This window comes from Thunnus maccoyii, chromosome 10 (assembly GCF_910596095.1).
Source record: "Thunnus maccoyii chromosome 10, fThuMac1.1, whole genome shotgun sequence".
NCBI classification, from domain to species: Eukaryota; Metazoa; Chordata; class Actinopteri; order Scombriformes; family Scombridae; genus Thunnus; species Thunnus maccoyii.
In genome coordinates, this window is record NC_056542.1 from 16,893,099 (window position 1) to 16,918,687 (window position 25,589).

Sequence of the window (25,589 nt, forward strand, 5' to 3'; positions counted from 1 at the left end):
ACAAGGAATTTCCAAAACAATAATAAACTACAAACTACAACTACTATATATCATGTTATAAGGATATCAATTAAGAAATTGTTACTGCATAAAATAACCAGATGTTTCTGCTTAATCCAGTGAATTAAATACGTGACATGAAAAAGCTATGAAAAAAAATTGTGTGAAAATTGCGAAAAACAAAACTGAGAAAAGACTGTCTTCATAACAAAACATTTTAATCAATAGAAACATTAAAATTCTTTACAAAAAATGTGATATTTACATCATAAAACAGCAGTGAAAAAAGTTTTTTTCTGTAAAGAAAAGTACAAAAAAGCTGCACAAGCTGTGAACAGTAAACATCTTCAGGAGAAATGCTATTAAACAACACTGACACTATGTATTACAGCAGGGAATTTATATCAGAAATCTCTCATCCACCATAGTCTTGTTGACAAGGTTCTTCCTTCCGAGAGCGATGCGGATCATGCGAAATATCTGGAAGGAATAAAATGTTAATTAATATAACTTTTATATAACAAAGTAATTGCATTAAACTGTATACACGCCTATGCAGAAAATACTGACTGTTTGCTGTATGTAAGTAAGCACAGCTGCAAGTATGAAGCTCTGAGATCCAAGGTCAACGACACAGAAGAACAAAGTATCAAACATCAGCAGCGTGGCCTCGTTTCCATAAAACAGCACATCACTGAAAGAGTGGGCCTCGTCTGCAGAGAGAAACGCAAACAGTCATTATGTACACATAGATACGTACATAAACAAACAGAAATGTACAGTATGTCTGGGCCAAAGGTCATTACCATTGTAAAAGATGCTCTTGTCACTGGGTTCAAGGAACTCCATCCCTATGACCCTCTCAAACATCAGCTTGTCCTTCACTATATAGTCCATGTCAGGTTGGGCCTAAGATACATAAGGCAACATGAGAGAAAAAACAAGCTTGCCTGCACCAAATATATCAAAAAACAAGGCATGTACTCTGTAATTTGACAAATTCATATACAGTCAAATAAAAACAAACAAACGAGTTAATGCATGTAGTATTTATGTTGAGTTTATATATGTGCATTTGTACTAACATGGTCTATAATAGATCCCAGGAAGTGGTTCATGGTGTGGTAGGCCCTGATGCTTTGATCAAGCGGGTTGGCTGAGGATGCGTCCATCAGCCGTGATGGCCTGTTCCTCTGGAGCACATAAGACAGACAATCAACTACTCAAGTTAAAAAAAGGGGATAACTTTTCTCTTTGTTTGAAAGATTATAGCTCAGTTATAACAAACGTAACAGAGACAAGCACAAACCCTGCTGATTGGCTCCCGTATCCGGTCATACTGCACCCGCAGACGGTTGGTAATGGAGACCTGAAATGTCTGGGTTTCTGTGTTGGGAAGTAGACCTCTTTGACTGCATAGTGACTCCTTGAGACAGACAGGAAGAAATAAAGAGGATGCTTATAATGTGAAGTTGATAATGTAATAAATATGTTGTAATATCTAAAACAAGATGCAGTGTGTCGATGTACATACAGATTCTCTCTTCAGATTGTTATTCATTTCCTCCATGTTTGTATCAGCATGGCCATGCACTGATCGCCCATGAATGTAGTAGCCAAAACACCGGTGAGATAACAGCAACACAGAAATCTACATAGAAACATGGACAAAATACACATGTGTAAAACACTACAACCAGATAAATTGTTCACAATATGAAATACAGTTCGTGTACTGCTACTTACATTACTGATGGAGCAGAGATCCACAAACTGGCGGATTTTGTCCTCCACAAAGTGCTCATGAAACACAGTGAAGAAAATCACCTGTAGAGATAAATAATTATCTTCTAAGGAGCTCTCTGCACTCGTTCTGTACATTTCCCCCATTTGTTAAGACAGACACAATGAGGTGAGAGACAAAAGCGAAAGGCGGCAGTTTTACCTGCAGAAGTCCGATGCAGAGCCAGAGTGTGGCTGACAGACCATAGCGCAGTGTCAGGCTGTATGAAGGGGTGTACGCCTGTGGGGAGCGCTGTAAAGTTGGCCAGGGGTCCCTCAGAGCTAGGTTTGAGAAACCCAGCACCTGAACAATACAGGGTGACATGTCAGCAGTGAGAAATCGGGAATGAGGAAAAGGGCTGTAACAAAAGCCGCAAAAAAGAACAGAGTGTTATGTGTCAGTGTAAGATGTACTTCAAGGAAGAAGAGCACAGCCATGATCTGAAAGGTGGGACTAATCTTGCGGATGGACTGGATCTCGTTCCACTCATTGGCCACAAAGTAGGTCCTCCAGATGCTGACTGGAGAGGAGTCACGTTTCTCACCGGTCGCTGGTAAAAGCAATGAATATGGTGAATATTTACTGAATAATTGCTGTCAGACGTTTCTGAGAACAAAGTAAATATGTCTGTACCTTGCACAGTCCTGCTGGCTTTGCTTCGCGGCCTCTCCCAATCAATAAAGAACACATCGACGGACAACTGCAGGAACAGCTTGTGGAGAAACTGGACCGCCTGGATACAAACACACAGATCGATTTGTTTCCCCACAGTATTTCTTATAGAAGCACACCACCTAGCTTTCAAAACCAAAAATGCTCATTTTCACATCTGTTCAGTGGGGGTGTCTCACCTTGAGAGCGAAGGCACAGCCGATGTACGTCACAAACTGCTCCTCCTGATCAGGCAGTGGCAACAACACAGATACAAACTGTTGGGCCTAAACACAAACATACACAAATAAGTCACACAAAACAGCCAATAATACTCAGATGTGTATGAATTCAAAATTTTGCTCAGGCAAAGAAGGTAAGAAAAAAACTTGCCTTTAACGTCTAATGAGTGCAGAGAGAAAAATAAAGAGTTAAAAGCTCATGCAACAAAAAAAAAAACAGTGCTGAAAAGAAGAAGAAAGAAAAAAGGGGCTAAAAGGGAAAAAAACGCTACAGGAAGGAGACACTGGTAGAAACATTCAAAACTAATCAAGTATGAAAAGTCCTGTTTAAGTGGAATGAGGCTGACCTTGTAAAAGATGAGCCAGTAGAGTCCAGTTCCCACGGTGACAGCGAAGAAAACGTTGGCCAGATCTCCAGCGTAAAACAACAAAAACTTCAACATTGTCTGGAGCATGAGGAGCGAGAAGAAGAGAGAGACTAACATTACTTCCATCTTTTACACGAACATTGATTAAAGGGGTTTAAATGATGACCTGTTAAAGATGCTCTACCTCCACGTCAATGAGCGGCGAGGCAATCCTCCTCTTCCAGCTGACTGTCTTCAGCAGCGAGTACAGCACGGCCACACCGCCCATTACACCCAGAGCAGTCTTTGCACACACAAACATATACTGTATCACTACGTGCTGTGACACTAACACTCAAAAGCACAGACATCCACAACAATTCTCCTTCTCCTGTCCTTGAACCGTTTAACAATCATCATTTTGTTCATACTTCTACTCACATCTGTCTTCATGCGAGCCTCATTCTGATCCATCTCGTACTCCACAGAAAATGTCGTCTGGAAATGTATGAACGAGTTAAACACTTTTTAGTGTGTTTATGAGATAAATGAAGACACAGAAACTCATTTAACAGCATTTTTTTCTCTTTATATGAGTCTACTAAGAGAAACAATCTTTTGTCATCAGCTTACTGCAGCTTAACAATTTTTGAGATAAAAAATGTATTGAGAGGTGTGTGCATGTGTGTGCAACCAACTCACAGACACAGTTTGTGTATTGATATCCGTGATGAGAACATCTCTGTAGGTCACAGTCATTAGAGGGGGGTATACCTGTCCTTCCAGGGTTCGTGGAACCAGCTGGAACCTGTCAAACACACACACATTTGAGCAAACAGTTACAAATATTAAATACATTTTTTTCTCATGGCGGTGTGCAAGTTAGGATCCCACCTTATTTTGATGCTGGTGGCCACACGGATGACTTTAGGTTGGGAATTCACGCTTTTTTCTCTTCCACTCAGTGTGTCGACAAGAAACATACGTCGAGACAGGTACCAGTTCTTCATGCTCTCTGTGTGGAGACAAAAGGGAAATTACACATACTACACGTATAATCCAGTTTAAATATCTTTATTATACATGTTTGAATACAGTTATTGCACATGTTATCATATTTAATTTCCACTATATTTTATTATTCTGAATCTCAGCATATAACCTTAACTGAGAGAACTGCAGCCTGATTATATACTAAAGTACTATCAAGGTAAAAGAAGGGTTCATGGAATGTGTGTGACCAGAGATAACTTGGGAGTTCTCAAACTCCAAAAGACTGTGTACAAAGGCCAGGGCTCCTAGCAGATATAGAAATGTATCAAAAGCGAAGCTGTGAGATTCGACCTTCAACTTCCAGTTCTCAGCAGATGGAGGTGGAGGCAGAAGCTCCTCCAGGAAAGAAACACCAATAAATAACAAAGGGCTAACTGTTGTACCAATTAACTGCTTCTGTGGGGGACACAATGCTTTGGAGCTTTCATAATAGGTGTGTTATCTGTGTGTTTGACTTTGCCTTTTTGCTCTTTGTCTAACACAGACACTGAGTCTGTGTGCACATGTGATGTATTGTCACAATAAAGCGTGACAATACACTACTCAGTTTTTTGTCTCGTTCCTCTTTGTCAGAGTGGAATTGCAAAATTGCCTCGACAGCAATGCGCAGCAATGCACCCACCTTGGTTGATGAATCGTCCACTGTATTGCTGGTTATAAACTAGTGTGGGCAGGGGAAGGAGTTTTCTGTTCTCTCCTCCACCAAGGTCCATAAACACATCATAGAACAATGGCTCAGGATAAGTTTGCACCAGCTCTAATACTGAGAGATCACACTGCACACATACACACACAGCTTAGATTACTATTATGCATTGTGAAAGAATGTGCACACTTTATCTGAAGTAAATGAATGAAGAGACACACTTACACTTTCTTGGTAAGCAGTTCCAAAGCTGAAGGCTGCCGCCTGTTTGGTGGTTGTTTCTGGACAAAGCTGAAACAGAGGATGTTTACAATAATTACTAGCCTCCTATACTTTTATATTTTATATGAATCACATATAAATGTAATTAGGCTGTCAATATATTATCTATGATAACTATTATGCTTTTTGTAAAGAAGTAAAAAAGTAACAACAGATATATTTGTGGTATTAACATGCAACAGTTTGGTGGGCAATTTTATTATCATTCATTTGACATCTTACCTGCAGATTATCCCCTCCTATGTTTTCCCATCTGAGAAACTCTCCTCTGGCATTATAGACAGCAGCAATCAGCTTAATATCAGTGTTCTGTCAAACAAAGAATGATCACTCAGTGATCAATGATCACTTTCTGTACTATCTCATGTTTACTGCTTAACAGAGCTGTTAAGAAATGAACACAGTACTGTTTTATAGTGTTATTCTTTTCCTTAGGAGTCATTTTAATAATTATTTTTTTCACGTGTATTTGAAGTTCATCACTTACCTTGTTTTTTCCTCTGAAACTGAACCCAATCGGAACTGGATCAGTCTGAAGTACTCGACTGGCCAGTCCTGGTTCGTCCCCGTAGTAAAGCCACGGCAGATTAACTCTCCTGGAGACAGAATAATCAAAGTGCTTACTGTCAACTGTGGCCGTATACTTAAATGAAACAGGAATGAAACTCTGCTTGTTGCATCCATAATGTGTGAAGATAGCACAATATATACATATGTGCCACAATAATGTTGATTACCAGTAGGAAATGTCTTGAGTTGAGCTCAGAGCAGCCCTGGATCTGAAGATGGTGTTAAAAAGGCCGCAGGCATCGGTGCTCACACTGCTGAAGGAGTGCATGTTCATCACACACATGTTCCCGAGAGCCTGACACGCCGTCAGGTTGGAGAAGACCTGCAGACACCTGACTTGTTTACACACAGCAGCTAAAACACACAAACTGGCTCAGAAAAATCCTAATCCAACTCTCATTATGAGCTACAGTCTCACTGCCGTACACCTGTTTAAGTGACAAAATACTTTGCATACTTAAATTACATGTGCCTATTTTTTAGATACATGTTCACATCAATTATAGTTAACATTTCTATGTCTATTATGAATATGTCAACACCAACAACTACCAGGATTACAAATATGACTGATGAAACAGCTACAACGTAACATCCTATAATCCCAAATATCTTCTTGTGTCATAATGAGCACGTCACTTGTGGCAGTTTGTAGCTGTGACCAGAACTACGACTAGTTCATAGGGTGTAAGATAAAGAATGTTATTATTTTTCAAAGAAAAAACAAACAAACGTGGAATTACAAGGCAGGCTGCTGAAGAGGAGTACAGGTTTTTGACGAACCATGCAGACTGCACACTGAACTTCTGCAAAGGTTAAAGAAGAGAAGACAAATCAGAACACATCAGAGTGAAAAAATCAATAAACAGAGTAAGACAAAGAGGATGAGGAGACTCACCAACTGAGCAAAGTTGACACTGGGATTCACATTGGTGGGGAGGCTGCCTGGAGCGAAACATAATCCTCCGGCCTGAAAAATCACATTGACCCTTCATGACAAAGGTAATCTGGGTTTTTTTTACTGAGAGGTGTTTGTATTAGACGTTTAAGAGAGAGTGAGGGGAGAGGGCCAAACTCACCAGGACATTAGGAGGGTTACACACACAGGAGGTGTTAATGAAGGAAGCCTGACATCTCTCACACCTGAAAGACAATTTTGGAGACGGTTCCCTCACATGCTTCACAAATCAAACCTGGAATCAAGTCAACCTTCCTCCAAATGCTGTCAGCAGTATGTCAGTGGTGCTAAGAGAGCAGGCGGGCGAAGGCCATTTATCAGCATTTGTCAGATCGAACAAAAGGAGAAAACATGTCAAGGAAGGATGAAAAACTGTCCTTGCAATGGTGAGAGTGATGGGCTAATGAGGGGTACGGAGGATTGAAGACAGGAAAGATACACAATGGATATTGCCAGGTGGAAAAAACAACTAAAGATTATGAGAAGTGCAATTAATATTTCGCTGTACAGTTTATGTATGTGCAATTTAATGTTTGAATGTTACACATTTAACAGGACAGTACTGCAACTGGATTTGTGTTGTATATATTCTGATTAGCTTTATCAATTATATCCTTAAGACTGACATTATATCTTCTGTTGAGTCTATCAAGTATTAAATTAATCATTCATTGGTGAGCAGTGCAACTGTGTCAGCCACCAAAATGTTTTTCATGAATTTACTGGTCCGGATTAAATAATTTCTAAAAGAAACTTGATTGTTTCACCGCCACTGAACACACGGTCATATATCTGCATGAAAAAGCTGAGTTGATCTGTGTTTCCGCTGTTTGTTGTTGATACCTGTCTCCACTGCTGTTTGGTACTGAGAAAGCAGGGCCATTTCCAGTACACGTCTCACATGTGGCCTCATCCAAAAGGTTTCCATTAACATCCCTCTCCACTGGAAAAAACAGATCACATTCAGTTATGTACATAAAATATGTAATTAAATCTATGCAGCAAGCACAATCAACGTTAAGGACTGTGTTTTATAAATGCACTGCATATGCTATTCATATAATTCCCCAATTAGTCTCTCGAGTGACTCACCGAGGACACTGCCTGTTGGGCATCGGCACTTCCCCTCATCATTGAGACTGGCTGGACAGCGAATACACCCAAACCCGTCATTAGTTACTGCCTGTTAAGAAAGTACAGAAAGATATGCAGTATCTGAAATATGATGCAAGATAAACAGCACATGAAGATATGTACGGTTAACTGTACTTACAGGCTTGTCAGTGGGACATTGCTGACAAGTAATGGATGCCTTATCAGTGGTGAGAGCCTTGTACCCAGTTTTGCAAATGCAACTCTGTCCTGGAAAAGAAAGTAAATCAGCTCACAGTTAGCAGGCACACGAGATGTTGTACAATGGTGAGTTCTGAGATGTTAGTTAGTTAAAATAAAATCTCAACTGTATGTTTCTTAATATACCCAGAATTCATGGGGATTCAGTCCTACTTAAGACAGTAAAGAACTGCAATTTGTGCAGCAGATGAATTTAGACGTCTATCTGGCAACATTACTGCACAAAAAGTAAGACAGAAGATTATCAAAGGATATCAGTATGAGTTTGTTGCAAAAATCACACTTCCTGGGTGTGTATATGCTGGATGTGGATATCAAACATACACAAATGGCCTCTTATCCACCAATGAAAGAACAACTGACCCCTACATTCAAAAATTAATCACCCATAGCAGAGTAAAAAGCAGTGTGAGAGTGAGGATACCAGGCAAGATTACGTGGAGTAAAAGAGATCCTACAAGAGTGATTCATTTGATAAGAGCAATGCTAGCACTGCTAAATGAGTATATACAATTGTTAACAAAGTATAACAAGTATAGAGAGATATTTTACCATAATAAGGTTGAAATTGTTGGGATTATTTTATGATCATCATCCTCTTATTGTGCTGTAAATGTGCTGATAATTAGTTGCTACAATTCACTTTAAAAGTAGGTGACACCAAGTAATCAAAGTCTACAAAACATATGTCATTAAGAGCAGAGTGAAATGGAAACACTTTGCCTCCATGCAAAAGACTTCTCCCTTTACCGCTCAACTTCCTTTACCTCTCATGTAATCCATTTGCGCCAAAGACAGGCCGTCTGTCGAGATGTATTAACTTTAATTGGCGTTACTTTGATTCTGCTGTATGACATTTGGATTATTGGTTGATTCTGAGTGATAAGATGTGAAGAAGAAGAAGAAGAAGTGGCGGGACCTGGGCTGACCTTAACCTTTGACACCTGAAGAAGAGGAATCTTTGTTCAAGACTGAAACACTGTGATTGCTTCCGATCTTAATTTGATTTTAATCCTGCTGAAGCCTTACAGGTCAGTTTTGAGTGAGTCAGAAAACATTTCTTGCTCTCTCCATATTATTTTCTTGAGAAAAGAAGGCAGTTTGATTGACCTAATAAGTAATTAAATTACTAAATTATCATTAGTTATGAATGTCCTTTTTATATGACATTTGACAGCAGTTAGCGACATTTGTGTCTGCTGCCTTTTCACTGCCTTTTAACTGATTTCTGGCTTCACTCATTGAAGGCCATTTCAATGTATGTTACAGCCAAAGTTACTCTCAAAAAGCAGTTAGAAGGTATATTGAGTGGGAAACATTTAACGTTTTCTTTAGAGGACATTTTCTCTAGTGTCTGTTGTCTAAGGATAAAGCACCTCTCTTCAGAGATGAAAAATATTCCCTCAGCAATTTATAGAATGAGTGCACTAAAATCACTAGAGTCTTGTTAAGACGGTAGGTGGGATAGATGTTGCTATAGAGGACTAGTCTGGCATTGTAAACAGTCTACTGCCACGAACCATGGAAGTATTATATTTTCCATGGCCATGCTTTGGTGTCAGTATCAGCAGACTGCGCAAGCAATTTAACACATTAAGTTAAATGGAAAAAACACTGTAAAATACAATTGACATTACATTTAATATTATTTTTGTGAATTTAGGCCCCTGGAGACAAATCTTGCACCTGCCTAAATGGATGATTGAACAGCTTCTAGGATACTGACAGCAGTCATGGTGATTTAAATATTTTCACAGCTGCCAGTATGCCAGTCTCAGATACACTGGTATCAGATGGAGGATACAGCTGTGTAGTCAAATAGACACTGTTTCCGTTTATGTTTCTATTCCTGTTTTATGGGCTACTTTCAAAACCACATCACCCGATAAAAACATACAGTACAATAAAGTTTTGATACTACTTTTAATTTTATGGAGATTGTTGTCTAGGGCTGATCAATATTTATATTATCATTTATTACCTTTTAGTGAAATCACATTGTGATGATATGATCATATCATATTATTCTACAAATGATAAAGTGATATAATCGTAAATGCTAATACATTTCTATTGTGGGCAAGTTGTAATTCAAAAGTAACAAAGTTTGTTGTTGAAGTTTTTGGATCTGAAATGATTAGTCCATTAATTGATTAGTTGATTAACAGAAAAATAATATGCAACTATATAGATAATTGACTAACTGTTTAAGTCATTTTTTTCCAAGAAAAAAAATGCCAAATATTCCTTGGTTCCAGCTTCTGAGCTGTGAGGATTTCCTGCTTTTCTTTTGCTTACATGATAGTAAATTGAATATCTTTGGGTTTTGGACAAAACAGAGATTTTTCACTATTTTCTGACATTTTATAGACCAAAGTGCAGTCCTAGAAATTTTTGTTTTAAACATATTAAGACTCTGGGCTCATGTTGTGGAACTCAGTTCATTACTTTGAAGATTAGTTTGATTAATTTATATGTGATTTTACATACATTCGTCATTTTTGTACTGAACTTAGCCATATTGTACAGCTCAACTATTGTCTAACTTATGCCTGCAGGTAATATGGACCTCAGGGTGGCAAATTAACTTTTTAAAATGTGAACATCTACCAGCCAGTGACAGATAAATGTTCAAATTCATCAGCAACTCAATAGTGAATCATTATTTTGTGTCTGAAATCTACCAGCCACTTTCCTATTTTACCAGCATTTGGCTGGTGGATGGTGCTGATTTCCCGACCTGGTGGGCCTACGAGCATGATTTGTGATATCACAAATAGTTTGAAAGTCAATCCTGGTCCAATATTCAACACAAGTGTGATGTGGAAACTTGAAGCCTCCAGTGCATAAAACACTGAGAATTGAACTTTACAGTGAAGTAGGAGACATCTTAGCAGGAAAACAAAAAACAATATTGACAGATTTATATATTCTGGATTTTTAATGAGGGAGAAGGAGGAGATGTAATTTTAAGGAGTTTTTGTTAAAAAAAACAAAACATATCAGACACACATTATTGTTCCAAGCAGAGTATTTTTATATGTCTTAATACATGTCTGGAGGCGATCTTCAACTAAGTGAAATTATTTTAGCCATTTGCACCTAGCTTAGCTAACTTTTACCCGGCTCATAGTGGTTTCTTGTGGCTGACCACCTCACAGTTAAAGTAATTTTTTAAAAAAATTAAAACTAACGAAATTTTCTGCCGGCACAATAGCATCAGTAAACCGCTAGTTACAGTATGATATAACGCTAAACGTGGGCTGTAACCGACCTGTTGTGCTTCGTCGCTGATTTGGACCGCACCTCACACACGACAGACTCGAGATATCGAAGAATTCTTCCACTCCACAGTCTGAAGGAGCCTTAAACGGGACGATAAACTGCAGGCAGTGAAACAGATCAATGTATATCAAAAGAAACAACGTTAGAGGCACCCTGTATCTGAGAATAACAAACGGTAGCGTCCCCGTCGCCATGGTAAACAGCGGTCTTCCTCTTTACCCACAATCCACATCCTGCGTGATGACGTAACGGCCAATATATGTGTGCGTCGAAAAAAAAAAGTTTAGCGTTGTTGAAACATGGATGTACAATGAGAGCTGAAAAAAAGAAGAGAAAGATATATTCTGTTATTCTGTGTCTGACAATACTATTCTTTTATAACTATATGAGAATGTACCTTTGCAGGTTTAGCCTTAGCTTTGCAGCAAAAAAGAGAGGCATTTTATCAATCATACACTTTATCACACTATTTATCTCTCTTCTCTTCCTCCGATAAGCTCTCAAATGCCTTGCCTACTGTGTATGTGTTTAAAATTACTGGATGACTTCTTCAGGACACTATAGAAGTCAACATTTTCTCATAATGTTATCTTTGATTAAAAGTTTCGACTTTGTATTTCATCATAAAAAGAGAGGCATTTTATCAATCATACACTTTATCACACTATTTATCTCTCTTCTCTTCCTCCGATAAGCTCTAAAATGCCTTGCCTACTGTGTATGTGTTTAAAATTACTGGATGACCTCTTCAGGACACTACAGAGGTCAACATTTTCTCATAATGTTATCTTTGATTAAAAGTTTTGACTTTGTATTTCATTATTTTTTTTCTTTTTCTGGCAGAAATGGGCTCCCATAGATAGCACTTGTTAAGAATTCCATTATGATACAATTAATGGGTACTTGAAAATAAATATTTAAGTCTGTGGCTCAATGCTGTAACACCCTAAGTAGTCATCTTCGGGAGACAAATAATAGTAATAATAATAATAATAATAATAAACATTGTTTCCATAGCACCTTTCAAAACCAGAGTTACAAGGTGCTTAATAAAATACAATACCATAAAATATGGGTGCAAAGATAGTGAACATAGAGAAACAAAAAAAAGAAAAAAGAAAAGAATAACATACATTGAACATACAAATGAAAAAACAGGGATTTCAAGGAGTGGTCAAACATTGAGAGATAACAAAATATAAAAGAACAACATTAAAACATTTCAGTAGACATTAAAATATCTGTAAATGTGGGTTTTTAAAAGCTTCTTAAACTGAGGCACTGACTCAGCTGATCTGAAACTGAGGGGGAGTTTGCTCCACAGCGTTGGAGTTATAACAGTAAAAGCATGTCACAGTTGCTGTCTCCTCTGGAAAGTCTGAGGGGTTTTCGACAGAAGGTATCGGAAGATTTATTGAATCTAAGGGTAGGATAGACTGTTGGATTGATAAAATGCCTAACTTTTTGTTACAAAGCTAAGGCAAAAGCTGCAAAGGTTTAATCGCATATTGTTACAAAAGATTACAGATTACAGAATATATAATATTTATTGAGGTGAGTAAATAACCGTTTGGAAGAGGGATAATTTGAAACTATGCTGACTATACATTATTATTTGTGATGAAATCACTGCTTGTTTTCTCTTGGGTTATTTTAAGATTTTTAAGTAATCTTTCATAGAGGACGTTTGGCAGGAAATGTGCAACAGCCTTGCAGCTGCACTTTATTCACTTCCTTGTACAGCGTACAGCGATATGTACAGCAATATTTTTGCATTATCTTCAAGGGAGAAAGAGACACATAACGTTAAGAGATTAAGTAAGTAAAATCTAAAAATTTAAAAGTTTAAGTAAGCTGAGGGAGGAATATGTGGAAGGTGGTCTTGTTTGGCTGTGACAGTGTGGGGAGCTCTTTCTGAATCTGATAAACATAACTCAGAGGACGTTAATGTTGTTTACCAAAGGTTTTGGATATTTAACCTCAAAAGCTGAAGATTGTGGTCTGTCTTTGATAGGAAATTTCAATTTTGCAGATATCATTTTTATAACAAGACTGATTGATTGATTGCATTTCATATTAAGTACATTTTTGACAACATATTCACTTTTCAGTGGTTTCCTGTAAGAAACCACAGAAATGGTTATATGTCCAACCAGTGCAGAACTCTTCAAGTTCCCTCTTCCACATCAATAGATGCTGTAATGACTACTCTATGATAATAACTTTCATTTCTCCATTGTGAGGAAACCACGTTGCTCTCTTGTACACACATAAGTCACAGGTGGTGTGTAGCCAAGCCTGGTCCACAAGAGAAAACCTTTTTTTTCTTCTTATTTACACTAAAAAGCATCTAGAAATTGGGTAGTATTTGAAGAATTGTATAAAACTTTCAGATATTAAATATACAGTAGGCTTAGTTTGTGTCTAATTCTGTGATATAATATCCAGGCCTTTTCTTTATAGATCTAGGTAATTAATAGTACAAAACGCCACTAAAATTTCTTAGATAACATATACCTAATCAATACATGGTAAAGTTTTGAATGTTTTTTCTGTTTAAGTCAGAAAAACAAACAGGAGTTATGTCATTAAGGATTTTCAAGGACCCACATGTGATTGGAAAGATTGTAGGGGAAAAATTTTAAGTTGTGCGATCAGTCAGGATAACTAGAAGTGGGATGTTTATGTCTCAAAGCACCAGAGAGATAGAGCCCTTAAGATTCATGCATTTGAAGATTATGGCAGTGTGACTTGTTCCCCACTTGGATCAGAACCAAAGATGAAGGGAGTGTGGTGTACCACTGTCAGTAGAGGCTGAGTCATTTTGGGATGTAGCAGGTGTGTGTTAGGCAAGAAGAACTCTGGGGCTGAGCGGGGATGCAGGGTGGCCAGATCTTTCAGCATGTAATCAAAAGCCCCTCTCAAACATGTAGTTTATCCCTGAAATGTTCAGGAACATTTCCTGCATGGGGTGATGTGTGAATGGCAGCAAGGATTGATATTCAGGGAAATCTGTACTGCCAATTTCCCACCCCAAGACCTAAGCTGTTTTACCATATGACAGCGGACAATGGAGAATCCGGAGAATCAGGTCTGGACATTGCTGAGAGTTGCCCTTTCACACATGTAGCACACATCAGGAGATTGTCCTTGTCAGACACGTTCTCACCTACTGGAAATACTCTGTTTGGTTTAGGCGAGGGGTGGTGCCTGGGTTTAGCGTGCAGGAGGTAGGGCATGACACAAAAAGTAGGCTGCAGGTGTAATTCAGCATTTTTAAGCGTTTCACCAAGCCCCCAGGAACAGCGTTGGGCTTTGAAGACAATTTGACATAGTGGCCAAACTACATAATTACCATGTCATGTCACACTATTGGGCTCAAATATACTTTTTTCCATAGACTTACATTGTGAAAGAGATATCTGTAAATCAGTGAATACATTTTTTTGAGCATCACAACCCCCATGAAATGATTCATTTCACTATCAGAATTTGATCCATTTGGTCCGATCACATTTCAAAAGTCTAGTTGATTGAATTGTTTTATTTCCATTCAAGTTAACCAGAGGGCTAAACCGGAAGTTAGCGGTCTCATCCGGTGGAAGTCTCTACTAAGCATGCTCCATGGGCGCATTGGGCCCATAGAACATGCGCAGTATGTTTTCAGGAAGTGTCTTTTTTGGATTCATGTGCCACTGAGCAACTTTCATAGGACTGAATGGGGCCCCGCCTCCGACGCTGTATCCAGTTCTGTTTATACATGTATGCTTTTCACCAGAAATAAAATGGCTTTTATTTTACAAGAAATCACAGTCCTCTCTCCCATTAGCACTACATTCACAGTGGAGTGTTCAGGCCCAGTCAAAACAATGCAGCTTAGCTGGTTTGCTGTGTTTATCCAGCACCAGCCGCATGATAGAAACATCATCAACACTCCCACTCTCTCGATGTGAATTCTCCGGAGAATGACCTGCTGTATTCACACATGGGCTCAATCAGACATTACACAGACTTTGTACTAGGAAGCTGGCTGGGTCCACCTATGATGTATTTGAATCCACGACTTGTTCATGGTTGCCTTGCCAATGCTTTTGCAGTTTGTCTTGCAAACTTGCTGAATATTATATACGTTACAAGAACATTTTCACCGGACAAAAATAGCTCCTTGTCTGCCCTGTTCCAGACAATAATAAGAGACGTCTTCAGCCGTGTACATGACAGACTAAATGCCCTCGTTGGGCCTCTGATTGGCTCTGACCCTGATATTTTTACCCCAACCCTAACTACCTCCCTCCCCATTCCTAAACCTAATTAATCGACCCTCGGGTATCTTCATCGGGCCACAAGGGCATTTAATCTCTCGCATCCGAACTTGCCCCATCTTCTTCTTCTTCTGTTGAGTTTTATGGCGGTTGGCATCCATAAGTGTTGCATGACCACCATCTGCTGGACTGTCCCTTGCCCCATCTATTCATGCATTGCCATGGTATGTGTGAAAAGGCACAATATGGAAATGTTCCTGAATGTAGCTGCATGTGTGAATAGTGAAAATCACTAACGGTGCCTGAAAGGTTATCCCAGCAATTTAACAGCAACTATGTGTGAAAGAGACCTCAGCTAGTTTGAGAGAGAACAACAGCAGCAACAACGCTCACAAAACACACCTGATATCAGTTACCTATGGTACCCAGCTGAGGGGAGTTTTTGGATTTTATAGACACAGAAGAGGAGATTCTTCTTCAGGTCACCACGTTTTTCTCTTTTCCCTCTCAGTGCTCCTGCAAGACGCATGTTTTTTTTTCTGGCTGAATATCATTTGGTAATAGTGTAATGACTGCTGTTGTCACATTCTTTGTCTTTTTTCATCGCTGTTTTCTTCTTTTTCAGACACCACCTGGCCTGGTACGCAAAAATGACCATAGTCCTGCGTCTGCAAGGTCTAGATGTGAAGGCAGGAATTGAAGATATACGGCAGTTCTTTGAATACCTTCACATACCTGATGGCGGAGTGTACATAGTGGGAGGACATCTCAGAGAGGCATTTATTGCCTTCACCACTGAACAAGATGCTCAGCTTGCCATGCGGCACACTGGGAATTTCCTCAAAGGATCTAAAGTGACTCTACACATAAGCAGCATGGCAGAGCTGGAACACAAGTTGAAGTCCTTGTTAAAGGGGAAGAAACCCTCCCCCACCAGGCTTATTGTCAAGAGACCTCAGCCATCTCTAGAGGCTAATCAGCTACCTTTGAATGGATGGCCTCTTGATCCCAATTCTGCAAATCTACCTTCCTCTACTGCAACTCCACCACCTTCTACTGCAGGGTCACATGGCCCCAGTACTGCAAATCTACAAACTTCAAATGTACAGTCAATTGATTCCAATGCTGCCTTTCTTCTTGGGATTTGTACTGTCCTCAAAAGTCTCCAGTCTTCGCATCAAGTAGAAAACAATGAGGTGGTGCCAAAGGTTGATTTTCTCCAGGCTGACAGCACAGTTGTTGCGCCCAATGAGGTGAGGACACCAGAGCAAACTCAGGTGTCAACGCCAGGCTACGTCAGGCTCTTTGGTCTGCCAGCCTCAACTACAAAAGATGACATCTGTCATTTTTTCAGAGGGTTGAAAGTACAGGAAGCCATAGTGAATGTGATGTTGGGACTGAGCCATGGCTGCCTTGTAAAGTTTGCAAACATGCAGGACGCATGTGATGCTCTTCACTTCAACAAACAATCACTGGGCTCCATCTGTGTGGAGGTACGTGGAGCAACTGAGAGGATGTGGACCAGTGCGCTACAAGAATGTGGAAATGGTTTTGATGTTGAGCAGAGAGTGGGACCCAAGCAAAACCCTCCGAGGAAAACTGCAAAACACAGACATAAATTCATTTCTACATTGCGAATCAAGAGAAGATCTGTCAACCAGTTGCCAACACCATCTAAATCACCAAAAAAGCCAAGAACTGATTGTGACTCATCAACTGCCCAGTCAGCGACTATGGAGTACATTGTCATGGTCAGTAATATACCCAAAAACATGACCAAGACTGAAATAAAAGAATTGTTTGGATGTCCAAACATTGCACACAAAAACGTACTACATCTGCTCAACAAAGAAGGCAACAGAACAGACACAGCATTTCTTATTTTTAACCAGACTGAGGATTATGACTATGCAATGAATCTTAATGGCTGCCATGTGGGCCCTGATGCCATTGAGGTCTCATCAATCACCAGAGAGAAGATGAAGGACATGATGGCTAAAACCCATCCCAGGAATCTTAACCAGTGTCTGAAGATGGACTCAAAGAGGAAACCAATTGGAAAAAGGAAATCCAATTCAGTTGATAAACTGGGAGGGACGCCAAGCACAAACCTGGACCCAGCAGCTCAGACATGCCTGTTTGTTCGAAACTTGCCCGCAGATGTACACAAAAGTCATATAAAAATGCTTTTCCACAAATACAAACTGAGGACTGATAATATCATCTTATTGTATGACAGTGATGGCAAAGGTATTGGTGAGGCTGTGGTTCAGTTTAAATCACCAACAATTGCTGCAATGGCTCAGGAGCTCCACAGTCAGGACTTCCTGGGGGCAAAAGTACTTTTGACTCCTATAAATGTGAAGCAGAAGGAGGACATCCTGGCAAGAGATGTTTGAAGAAGTTGGCTGGCAGTTGAACATTAAAACTTTTGTTAAGACTCCATGGCCAAAGCTGACTCTGAGATCTTCACATTCCCATCTAGTTTGTCTTCCAACTAATTCTACTTGATACATCAACCTACTGAGTCATTGTTTTATTAAATGTTTATCATGTTCAATAATTTCATTCTCTCTGTGACCCTTTTATACATTTTAAAATGTTTGAGCACTGTTTTATGGCCTGTTTCTTAACTTTCCAGTGAAGAATGAAGGCTTGTTGTTTGTCTCAAAAATGTCTGAGAATACACAAAAACTATCCCCAATTTGTTTCTTGTCTACTTGGCATGGGGACTAAGGAACTAGTTTTAATGTAGTCTTTAGGAGCAAATTCATTGCACATTTAAAAACACACAGACGTTGTTTATCTTAGCACTGAACCCTGGGAAATTAACAAAAGTCATACTCTGACAATAAGTTAAAACTGCTATAACAAGTTATTTTATGTAAAATGTTCCAAGTTATAAATTTTCCCATATTCTAAAGAAATCAAAAACATAAAAAAGCTACTAGTTAGCAACAAAAAACTATGCCTAGAGGCATATAAATTTACACAATAGTGAAGTTTTTGACTCCTGGACAGTCACAAGTGATGCACAGATAGGACAGAGAAGTGAAAAGATCATGGTGTCACATGATCCGATTTTCATTTGTAGTACATGGGCAGTCCATTGGAATACCTGGATGGACCTACAGAAAGACAACATGACAGAAAAACATTAAAAAGGGTAGAATAAAGAAGACAGGAATTCCTTTGGTGTTGTGAGGGAAATTACACACACTACATGTATAATCAAGTTTGAATATCTTTATTGCACGTTTGAATAAAGTTATTGCACATGTTTAATTTCAACTATGTTTGATCATTCTGTATCTTACCATGTAACCCTCAACTGAGAGAACTTTAGCATGATTATATACTAAAGTACTATCAATGTAACAGAAGGGTTCATAGAATGTGTATGACTAAAGATATCTTACTCTGTAAGAAATTTTTGTAGTGTTCCGCTATGTGAGCATGGAATTGCAAAATTGCCATGACAGTTTGGGGGTCCAAATTAGTCCATCAATTGATTAGTTGCTTAACAGAAAAACTATTTAGACAATAGACCAACTGTTTACGTCATTTCAAGATCAAATCTGCTATACCATGTTGAGCCATCTCTCTGATGTAGCATCAGAGTCATATTACATTTATATGACAAGATTCGGCAGGAAGGAAAATTACCACAAAGTTGAAAACAAGCAGTTATAGTACCCATCAGGAAACCAGGGAAAGATCCCACCAATCCATCTAACTATACACCACTTGCAATGACATCCCACATGGGTAAAATTATGGAACATATGTTCACAAAAAGACTAAAAGGTGAGGGAGGGACAAGTGAATAAGGAGGTAGTGTTAGCAGTATTTTGGATGTGGAAAAAGTGTATAATTCATTGTGGAAAGAGGGATTATTAATCAAATTCAAAAGATTAGGAATATCAGGTAAAATGCTCAGATGTTCACTTTATAGAGATGAGAGTGGGAATAACTTTTTCAGCGAGCTATGTTGTGGATAATGGAACACCACAAGGAAGTGTTATAAATCCTTTGTTGTTTTCAATAATGATTGATGATGTGTATGATATAATGGACAAGGTATTGGGAGATCTTTGTTCGCAGATGATGGGGCTCTGTGGAGAAGAGGTAGGAATGTTGAATATGTTGTGAAACAGTTGCAGGAAACAATTAAAAGAGTGGAACAGTGATCTTTGCAATGGGGATTTAAATTTTCAACTGAGAAAACAAATACGCTTTACTTTACAAGGAAGAAAATTGGAGCAGAGTGACTATAATAATAATAATAATAATTTGGGGTTTCTGCGGTTTCCTGTAAGAAACCACCAAAGTGGTTATATGTCCAACCAGTTCAGAACTGTTCAAGTTCCCTCTTCCACATAAATAGATGCTAAAATTACTACTGTGTGGTAATAACTTTCATTCCTCCATTGTAAGGAAACCACATTGTTCTTGTACACACAGAAGTCACAGGTGGTGTGCGGCCAGGCCTGGTCCACAGAGAAAACCTTTTTTTTTTTCTTCTTATTTACTAGAAATTGGGTAGAATTTGAAGAATTGTATAATACTTGTAGACAACACTAGCATGAGTTTGGAACATTAAATAACTATACAATGGGCTTTATTTGTGTCTAATTTTAGTGATATAATATGCATGTTGTGGATATTTTGAGCAATGGTCAGCAGTGGAGAAAGGCGCACACAAGACTTTGATGTCTTAAAGCTGAAATTGTTTATTGAAAGCACTTGGCCAAGTGGAGAACCATAACAGAAAACACCAGAGTGTTCTGCTCTGATGCTGTCTATTTCCGTTCTGCCCTCTGAACGTCCGAGTCCTAGTCTTTATCAGCCTACAATATGAAAAATTAGTCTGATTGGTTCACTAGTTTCTAAACAAGGAACTGCACTTTACCCGTGACAGTCACGTTGCATGTAATTTCAGCAGTTTTGGTTTGAATGTCTGACTGTGTCATCCACCTATCTGTGTTGTTTAGGAAAGCCTCCTCTGACCTTGGTAACCATGGCAATGCTGATATACCCTCTATCAGAGAGGTTTCTGCCTTCCTCAAAACACAGACAGCTGAAGTTTCAAGGAGAAGATATCTTCTTCCTGATTAAGAATTACAGTGTGCCAAGCTTGACCCAATGTAACCCAATTTGTAACCTCTAAAGATGGAAAATTCCATAACAATGCAGGCCTTTTCTGTATAGATCTAGGTAACAAAAAGCCACTAACATTTCTTAGATAATGTATACCTAATCAATACATGTTAAAGTTTTGAGTGTTTTTTCTGTTTAAGTCAGAAAAACAAACAAGAGTTAAATTATAGTGGATATAGTGTGCATTGTCCTGCCGGTAGTTCAGACTCCGGTCCAGTAGGTGGCGGTAAAGCGCCGTCATCACATTTCATAGCCAAAGAGTGCGAAAGGAGGGAAAACAAAGGAGAGAGTCACCGCGTTTTTCTCTTTTCCCTCTTAGTGCTCCTGCGTGACGCACGTGTTTTTTTCTTTTTATACAGTCTATGGTTTTTTTGGAAGAACAAACGGCCAATGGGGAAACTTCAACACTTGGCCGGCGAACCACTGGTGCAACTTCATCACTCACTCAGTTACTCACTCAAGGACAACCGTGGTTATAGGGCTGGCCTGTGGCTGATGTTTGCAGAATTTTCCGACTCCCCTTTGCATGAACGCACACACTTCATACTACTAGCCATCTCCACTTCTGTTTAAATATGTTTACTGGAAACAGTCTTATTATCTTATTATCTTATTATTATCTTCAGTTTACTACACACACCACAATGACTCTTGGCATATCTGGACCTCGGCCACTTATGTATACATCATTTGTAACTAGTGGCAACAGAGATTAGAGATTGTTAGATGTGAAATGTGACCCAATAAATTTTGACCCCTCTCTCACCTTTTGCCACTAGTCACAAATAACTGTATGCATAAGTAGTAGAAGTCCAGATATGCCAACAGAGCGAATGTGGTGTGTGTCACACCTTGCATTTTTAATATAAGGGGTTTCATTGCAGCTGAAATATCTGCAGCTTGTCTAAACATAGCACAAAAAGTAAGGAAATTTGTGTTTGGTAGATTATTTCTTTGTTGTAACAATGCTTCTTGACAATAAATCTTACACTGTTGGAAAGCCTGTTTATTTCCCTTTTAAATGGTGCCACATTTGTAAGGAACATGCATTTGTGGGATGAACAGCAGAGCTGAGTATGTGGGTTGCGCCCATGAAAAATATGCCAAATCTTCTCTAACAATGCCAAACAGCTTATTCTGCCATTGACTCTTGTTTGGTGTTTGGTGGATTGGATGATTGAAGTTTGAAGAAACCAGACATATTGGCAATTAAACAATTTATTCATTGAACAAACAGGAGCCTCAGTAGCATGTGGAAGAACCATACACAGCCACAACAGCCTGGCACCTCCTCCTCATGCTGGTCACCAGCCTGGTTACACACTTCTGTGGGATAGCATCCCATTCTTGAAGAATTAAAGAAATAATCTACCAAACACAAATTTCCTTACTTTTTGTGCAATGTTTAGTTAGGTGAGAAAGGCATCTAAATACCAGTCCAACTGCCTTTAATAAATCACTGAAGCATATGCACACGGACTCCTCGGACTCAGGACGCATGTGATGCTCTTCACTTCAACAAACAATCACTGGGCTCCATCTGTGTGGAGGTACGTGGAGCAACTGAGAAGATGTGGACCAGTGCGCTACAAGAATGTGAAAATGCTTTTCATGTTGAAGAGGAAGTGAAACCCAAACAAAGTCCTCTTAGTGAGACTGCAAAGCACAGACAGAAATTAATTTCTACATTGCAAATCAAGAGAAGATTTGTCAACCGGTTGCCAATGCCATCTAAATCACCAAAAAAGCCAAGAACTGATTGTGACTCATCAACTGCCTGGTCAGTGACTACAGAGTACATTGTCATGGTCAGTAATGTACCTAAAAACATGACCAAGACTGAAATAAAAGAATTGTTTGGATGTCCAAACATTGCACACAAAAACATACTACATCTGCTCAACAAGAAAGGCAACAGAATGGACACAGTGTTTAACATTTTTAACTAAACTGTGGGTTATGACTATGCAATGAATCTCAATGGCTGCTATTTGGGCCCTGATGCCATAAGGTCTCATCAATCACCAGGGAGAAGATGAGGGACATGATGGCCAAAACCCGTAGGAATAGATGTTGCCACAGGGGACTAGTCTGACCATGTAAACGGTCTATTGCCACGAACCATGGAAGAGTTATATTTTCTATAGCCATGCTTTGGTGTCAGTATCAGCAGATTGTGCAAGTCCATTAATTTATTAGTTGATTAATAGAAAAATTATCTGCAACTATTTAGATGATCGACTAATTATTTAAGTCATTTTTTTTCCAGCAAAAAAGCCAAATATTGCCTGGTTCCAGCTTCTGAGCTGTGAGGATGTGAGGACTTTCTGCTTTTCTTTGGCTTACATGATAATAAATGGAATATTTTTGGGTTTTGGACAAAACAAGCAATTTGATCACTTTAAGCTTTAGGAAATTGTGACGGGCATTTTTCACTATTTTCTGACATTTTATAGACCAAATGATTGATTGATTTATCAAGAAAATAATGTGCAAATATGTTGATAATGAAAATAATCATTAAGTGCAGTCCTAGAAGTTTTTGTTTTAAACACATTAAGAGTCTGGGCTGATGTTGTGGAACTCAGTTCATTGCTTTGAAAATTTGTTTGATTATTTTATGTGATTTTCCATACATTCGCCATATCATAATACACACAAATATGAGAACAAAACCAAAACAAACTTTTTTCCCTAATTCACACTGGGACGGTTATTAATTAAATCCAATTAAATCCAAATCAAACACTAAAGGGCAATTACTTCAGGGTGCACATTACAAAATCAATCTTGTTATCAATAATGTCAACGATAAGACATCTTTAAGAAATATTTACAGGTTAAAACTAAATGCATACAGACACACATTCTCCTTTCTCTGTGGTGTTTTTCCTTTTGCTGCTACGCTTTTTGAAGGAAAAGGAATTGTGTAAGACACACAGCACACAATTTTAAAGCCCATAGAGAAATCTGTCTGCACACACTGACAGCCTTTAGAGTCATGTAACACCCATAACACTCACTACTGTCTGGATGTCTTTCTGTCCCAACAGGAGGCTCTGCAGTGTGTGCAGGAGGTGAACAGCACTCAGCTGCTGTTTGTCTTTGTACGAAACAGGCTGGAGTCGACACTGGAGCGCAGTACCATCACCAGAGAGCACATGGGCCTGCTGCTGCACCGGCTCATTAAGACCGGCATCCTCCCAACACAGCAATACTATAAAGGGTCAGTATGGAGCCCCAGTGGTCATCTAGTTCATGGTAACAAAGCAATATGTTGTGTGTAAAATGTCTTTGAACATAAGAGTATACCTAGTAAGTAAATATATGAAGGCAAGAGCAAATGTAGTCGGACCAGATTAATATTGATTAATATTAAGTTTATAACAGCACAATTTAATACAACAGGGGAAATGCTGGCAAATTTCAGTGTTAACTTGTGAATGATTCTGTGTAAAAGTGATCATTTTAAGCAGTTGCTGAAATATAGAAACATATAAACTACTGTGGTTAACCAAAAAAAGTCATTTTCCATATGCTGGTGTGGTGCTGCCATGTTTCCTAGTTTTCACATCTAATTTTGAATAATTTTGTTCTTTATTCTTTAATTCTTGAATGAACTTTAGTGGAGTTGTGTGTGTGTGTGTGTGTGTGTGTGTGTGTGTGTGTGAATCTGAATCTGACCAGTTATTCTTGGTAAGCTTTCTTTGAACAGGTTTTAATTTTGTTTAAATTGTCATGAAATATCTTAGAAACCTCTGGTCACCCTTATTGTGTCAGTCTAAAGTGACTTCACACTACAGATGTGAATATTTCCTGTCTCTGTTATCGCCATCAGATCTGCTGCGAATGCTCTTTGATACACTTTACAACGAGGATGTGATCAAAGAAGAGGCCTTCTACAAGTGGGAGTCTAGGAAAGACCCTGCTGAGCAGCAAACGCTAAACACTTGTGGTAACTGACCTGTTGTGCTTCATCGCTGATTTAGACCTCACACACGACAGACTCGAGATATTGAAGAATTCCACAACACAGTCTGCAGAAGCCTTAAACAGGACAATAAAATGCTGGCAGTGAAACAGATCAGAGGTTAGAGACACTCTGTATCTGTGAATAACAAACGGTAGTGTCCCCGTCGCTATGGTAAATAATGGTCTTCCTCTTTACCCCCAATCCACATCCAGTATGATGACGTTGCAGCCTATTCATGCGTGTGTTACAAAACAAAACAAAAAAAAGTTTCAGCATTGTTGACGGGTAAGATAAAAATATATAAGATATATTCTGTTTAATTAAGACAATGTGTATTCTTTTATAACTATATGAGAATGTACTTTTGCAGGTTGAACCTTAGCTTTGCAGCAGAAAAGTGAGGCATTTTATCAATCAAACACTTTATCACATTGTTTATCTATCTTCTCTTCCTCCTATAAGCTCTCAAATGTCTTGCCTACTGTATATGTGTTTAAAACTACTGGATGACCTTTTCAGGACACTATGGAAGCTCATTTCTGCCAGGAAAAAAAATGGACATTAAGATGTCAATATTAAAAATGAAAACACTCATGATAAGATGTCAAGAGTCTTCTGTAGCAGAGTAGAAGATCTTTATCTTGTGTCGTGTTGTGTTGTTGGTGTGTGTGTGTAAATATATGTATAAAGGTCATCCAGTAGTTTTAAACAGACACGTTTGAGAGTTTATAGGAGGAAGACAGATAAATAGTGTGATAAAGTGTTAAAATACCTCACTTTTTGCAGAAAAGCTAAGGCTAAACCAAAAGTACATTCAGATAGATAAAAAAGAATACAGTCTTAAATAAACAGAATATATCTTTCCTTTCAAGAATGCTGAAATTTTGTTTAGTTTTTGTTTTTTTGTTTTTTTTTTGCAATGCACACATGAATTGACTGCAATGTCATCACATTGGATGTGAATTGTGATAGCAATGACTGCTGTTGTCGCTGCCTTTGTCTTTTTTCACTGCCGTTTTCTTCT

At 38.7% G+C, this 25,589-nt stretch overlaps 2 protein-coding genes across 8 annotated transcripts; one reads left to right on the plus strand and one right to left on the minus strand.

The window, feature by feature from the left end:
* Positions 1-246: 246 nt before the first annotated feature.
* Positions 247-11,402, minus strand: tmem67 (transmembrane protein 67). Its single transcript, XM_042424682.1, has 28 exons — positions 11,160-11,402; positions 7,806-7,894; positions 7,625-7,715; positions 7,376-7,475; positions 6,654-6,717; positions 6,473-6,544; positions 6,318-6,380; positions 5,742-5,896; positions 5,492-5,600; positions 5,227-5,313; positions 4,948-5,013; positions 4,699-4,852; positions 3,918-4,038; positions 3,726-3,831; positions 3,465-3,521; positions 3,229-3,327; positions 3,024-3,122; positions 2,635-2,721; positions 2,417-2,516; positions 2,197-2,333; positions 1,946-2,086; positions 1,747-1,827; positions 1,535-1,651; positions 1,310-1,426; positions 1,086-1,193; positions 807-909; positions 571-713; positions 247-480 (listed from the first exon to the last, which is right to left on the minus strand). The coding sequence occupies exons 1-28, from the start codon at positions 11,362-11,364 to the stop codon at positions 400-402; spliced, it is 2,952 nt and encodes a 983-aa protein (XP_042280616.1). The 5' UTR covers positions 11,365-11,402; the 3' UTR covers positions 247-399.
* rbm12ba (RNA binding motif protein 12Ba) lies at positions 8,615-18,717 on the plus strand. Of its 7 annotated transcripts, none has more exons than XM_042424686.1 (2): positions 8,615-8,916; positions 16,058-18,717. In XM_042424686.1, exon 2 carries the CDS (start codon positions 16,083-16,085, stop codon positions 17,829-17,831), a length of 1,749 nt encoding a protein of 582 aa, XP_042280620.1. In that variant the 5' UTR covers positions 8,615-8,916; positions 16,058-16,082; the 3' UTR covers positions 17,832-18,717. The 7 variants fall into 7 exon arrangements, with proteins under 7 accessions (XP_042280620.1, XP_042280621.1, XP_042280617.1 ...); XM_042424687.1 differs by lacking the exon at positions 8,615-8,916 and adding an exon at positions 12,464-12,596; XM_042424683.1 differs by lacking the exon at positions 8,615-8,916 and adding an exon at positions 12,464-12,569.
* The last annotated feature ends 6,872 nt before the right edge of the window (positions 18,718-25,589 follow it).

Excerpts from the sequence above, each read along its gene's own strand:
- rbm12ba (XM_042424686.1), top strand. The coding sequence starts at position 16,083 with ATGACCATAGTCCTGCGTCTGCAAGGTCTAGATGTGAAGGCAGGAATT.
- tmem67 (XM_042424682.1), bottom strand. The coding sequence starts at position 11,364 with ATGGCGACGGGGACGCTACCGTTTGTTATTCTCAGATACAGGGTGCCT. Across the intron at positions 4,039-4,698 it reads TGGACGATTCATCAACCAAG|AGAGCATGAAGAACTGGTAC; the intron begins GTGGGTGCATTG and ends GTCTCCACACAG. Across the intron at positions 1,427-1,534 it reads ACAATCTGAAGAGAGAATCT|GAGTCACTATGCAGTCAAAG; the intron begins GTATGTACATCG and ends GTCTGTCTCAAG.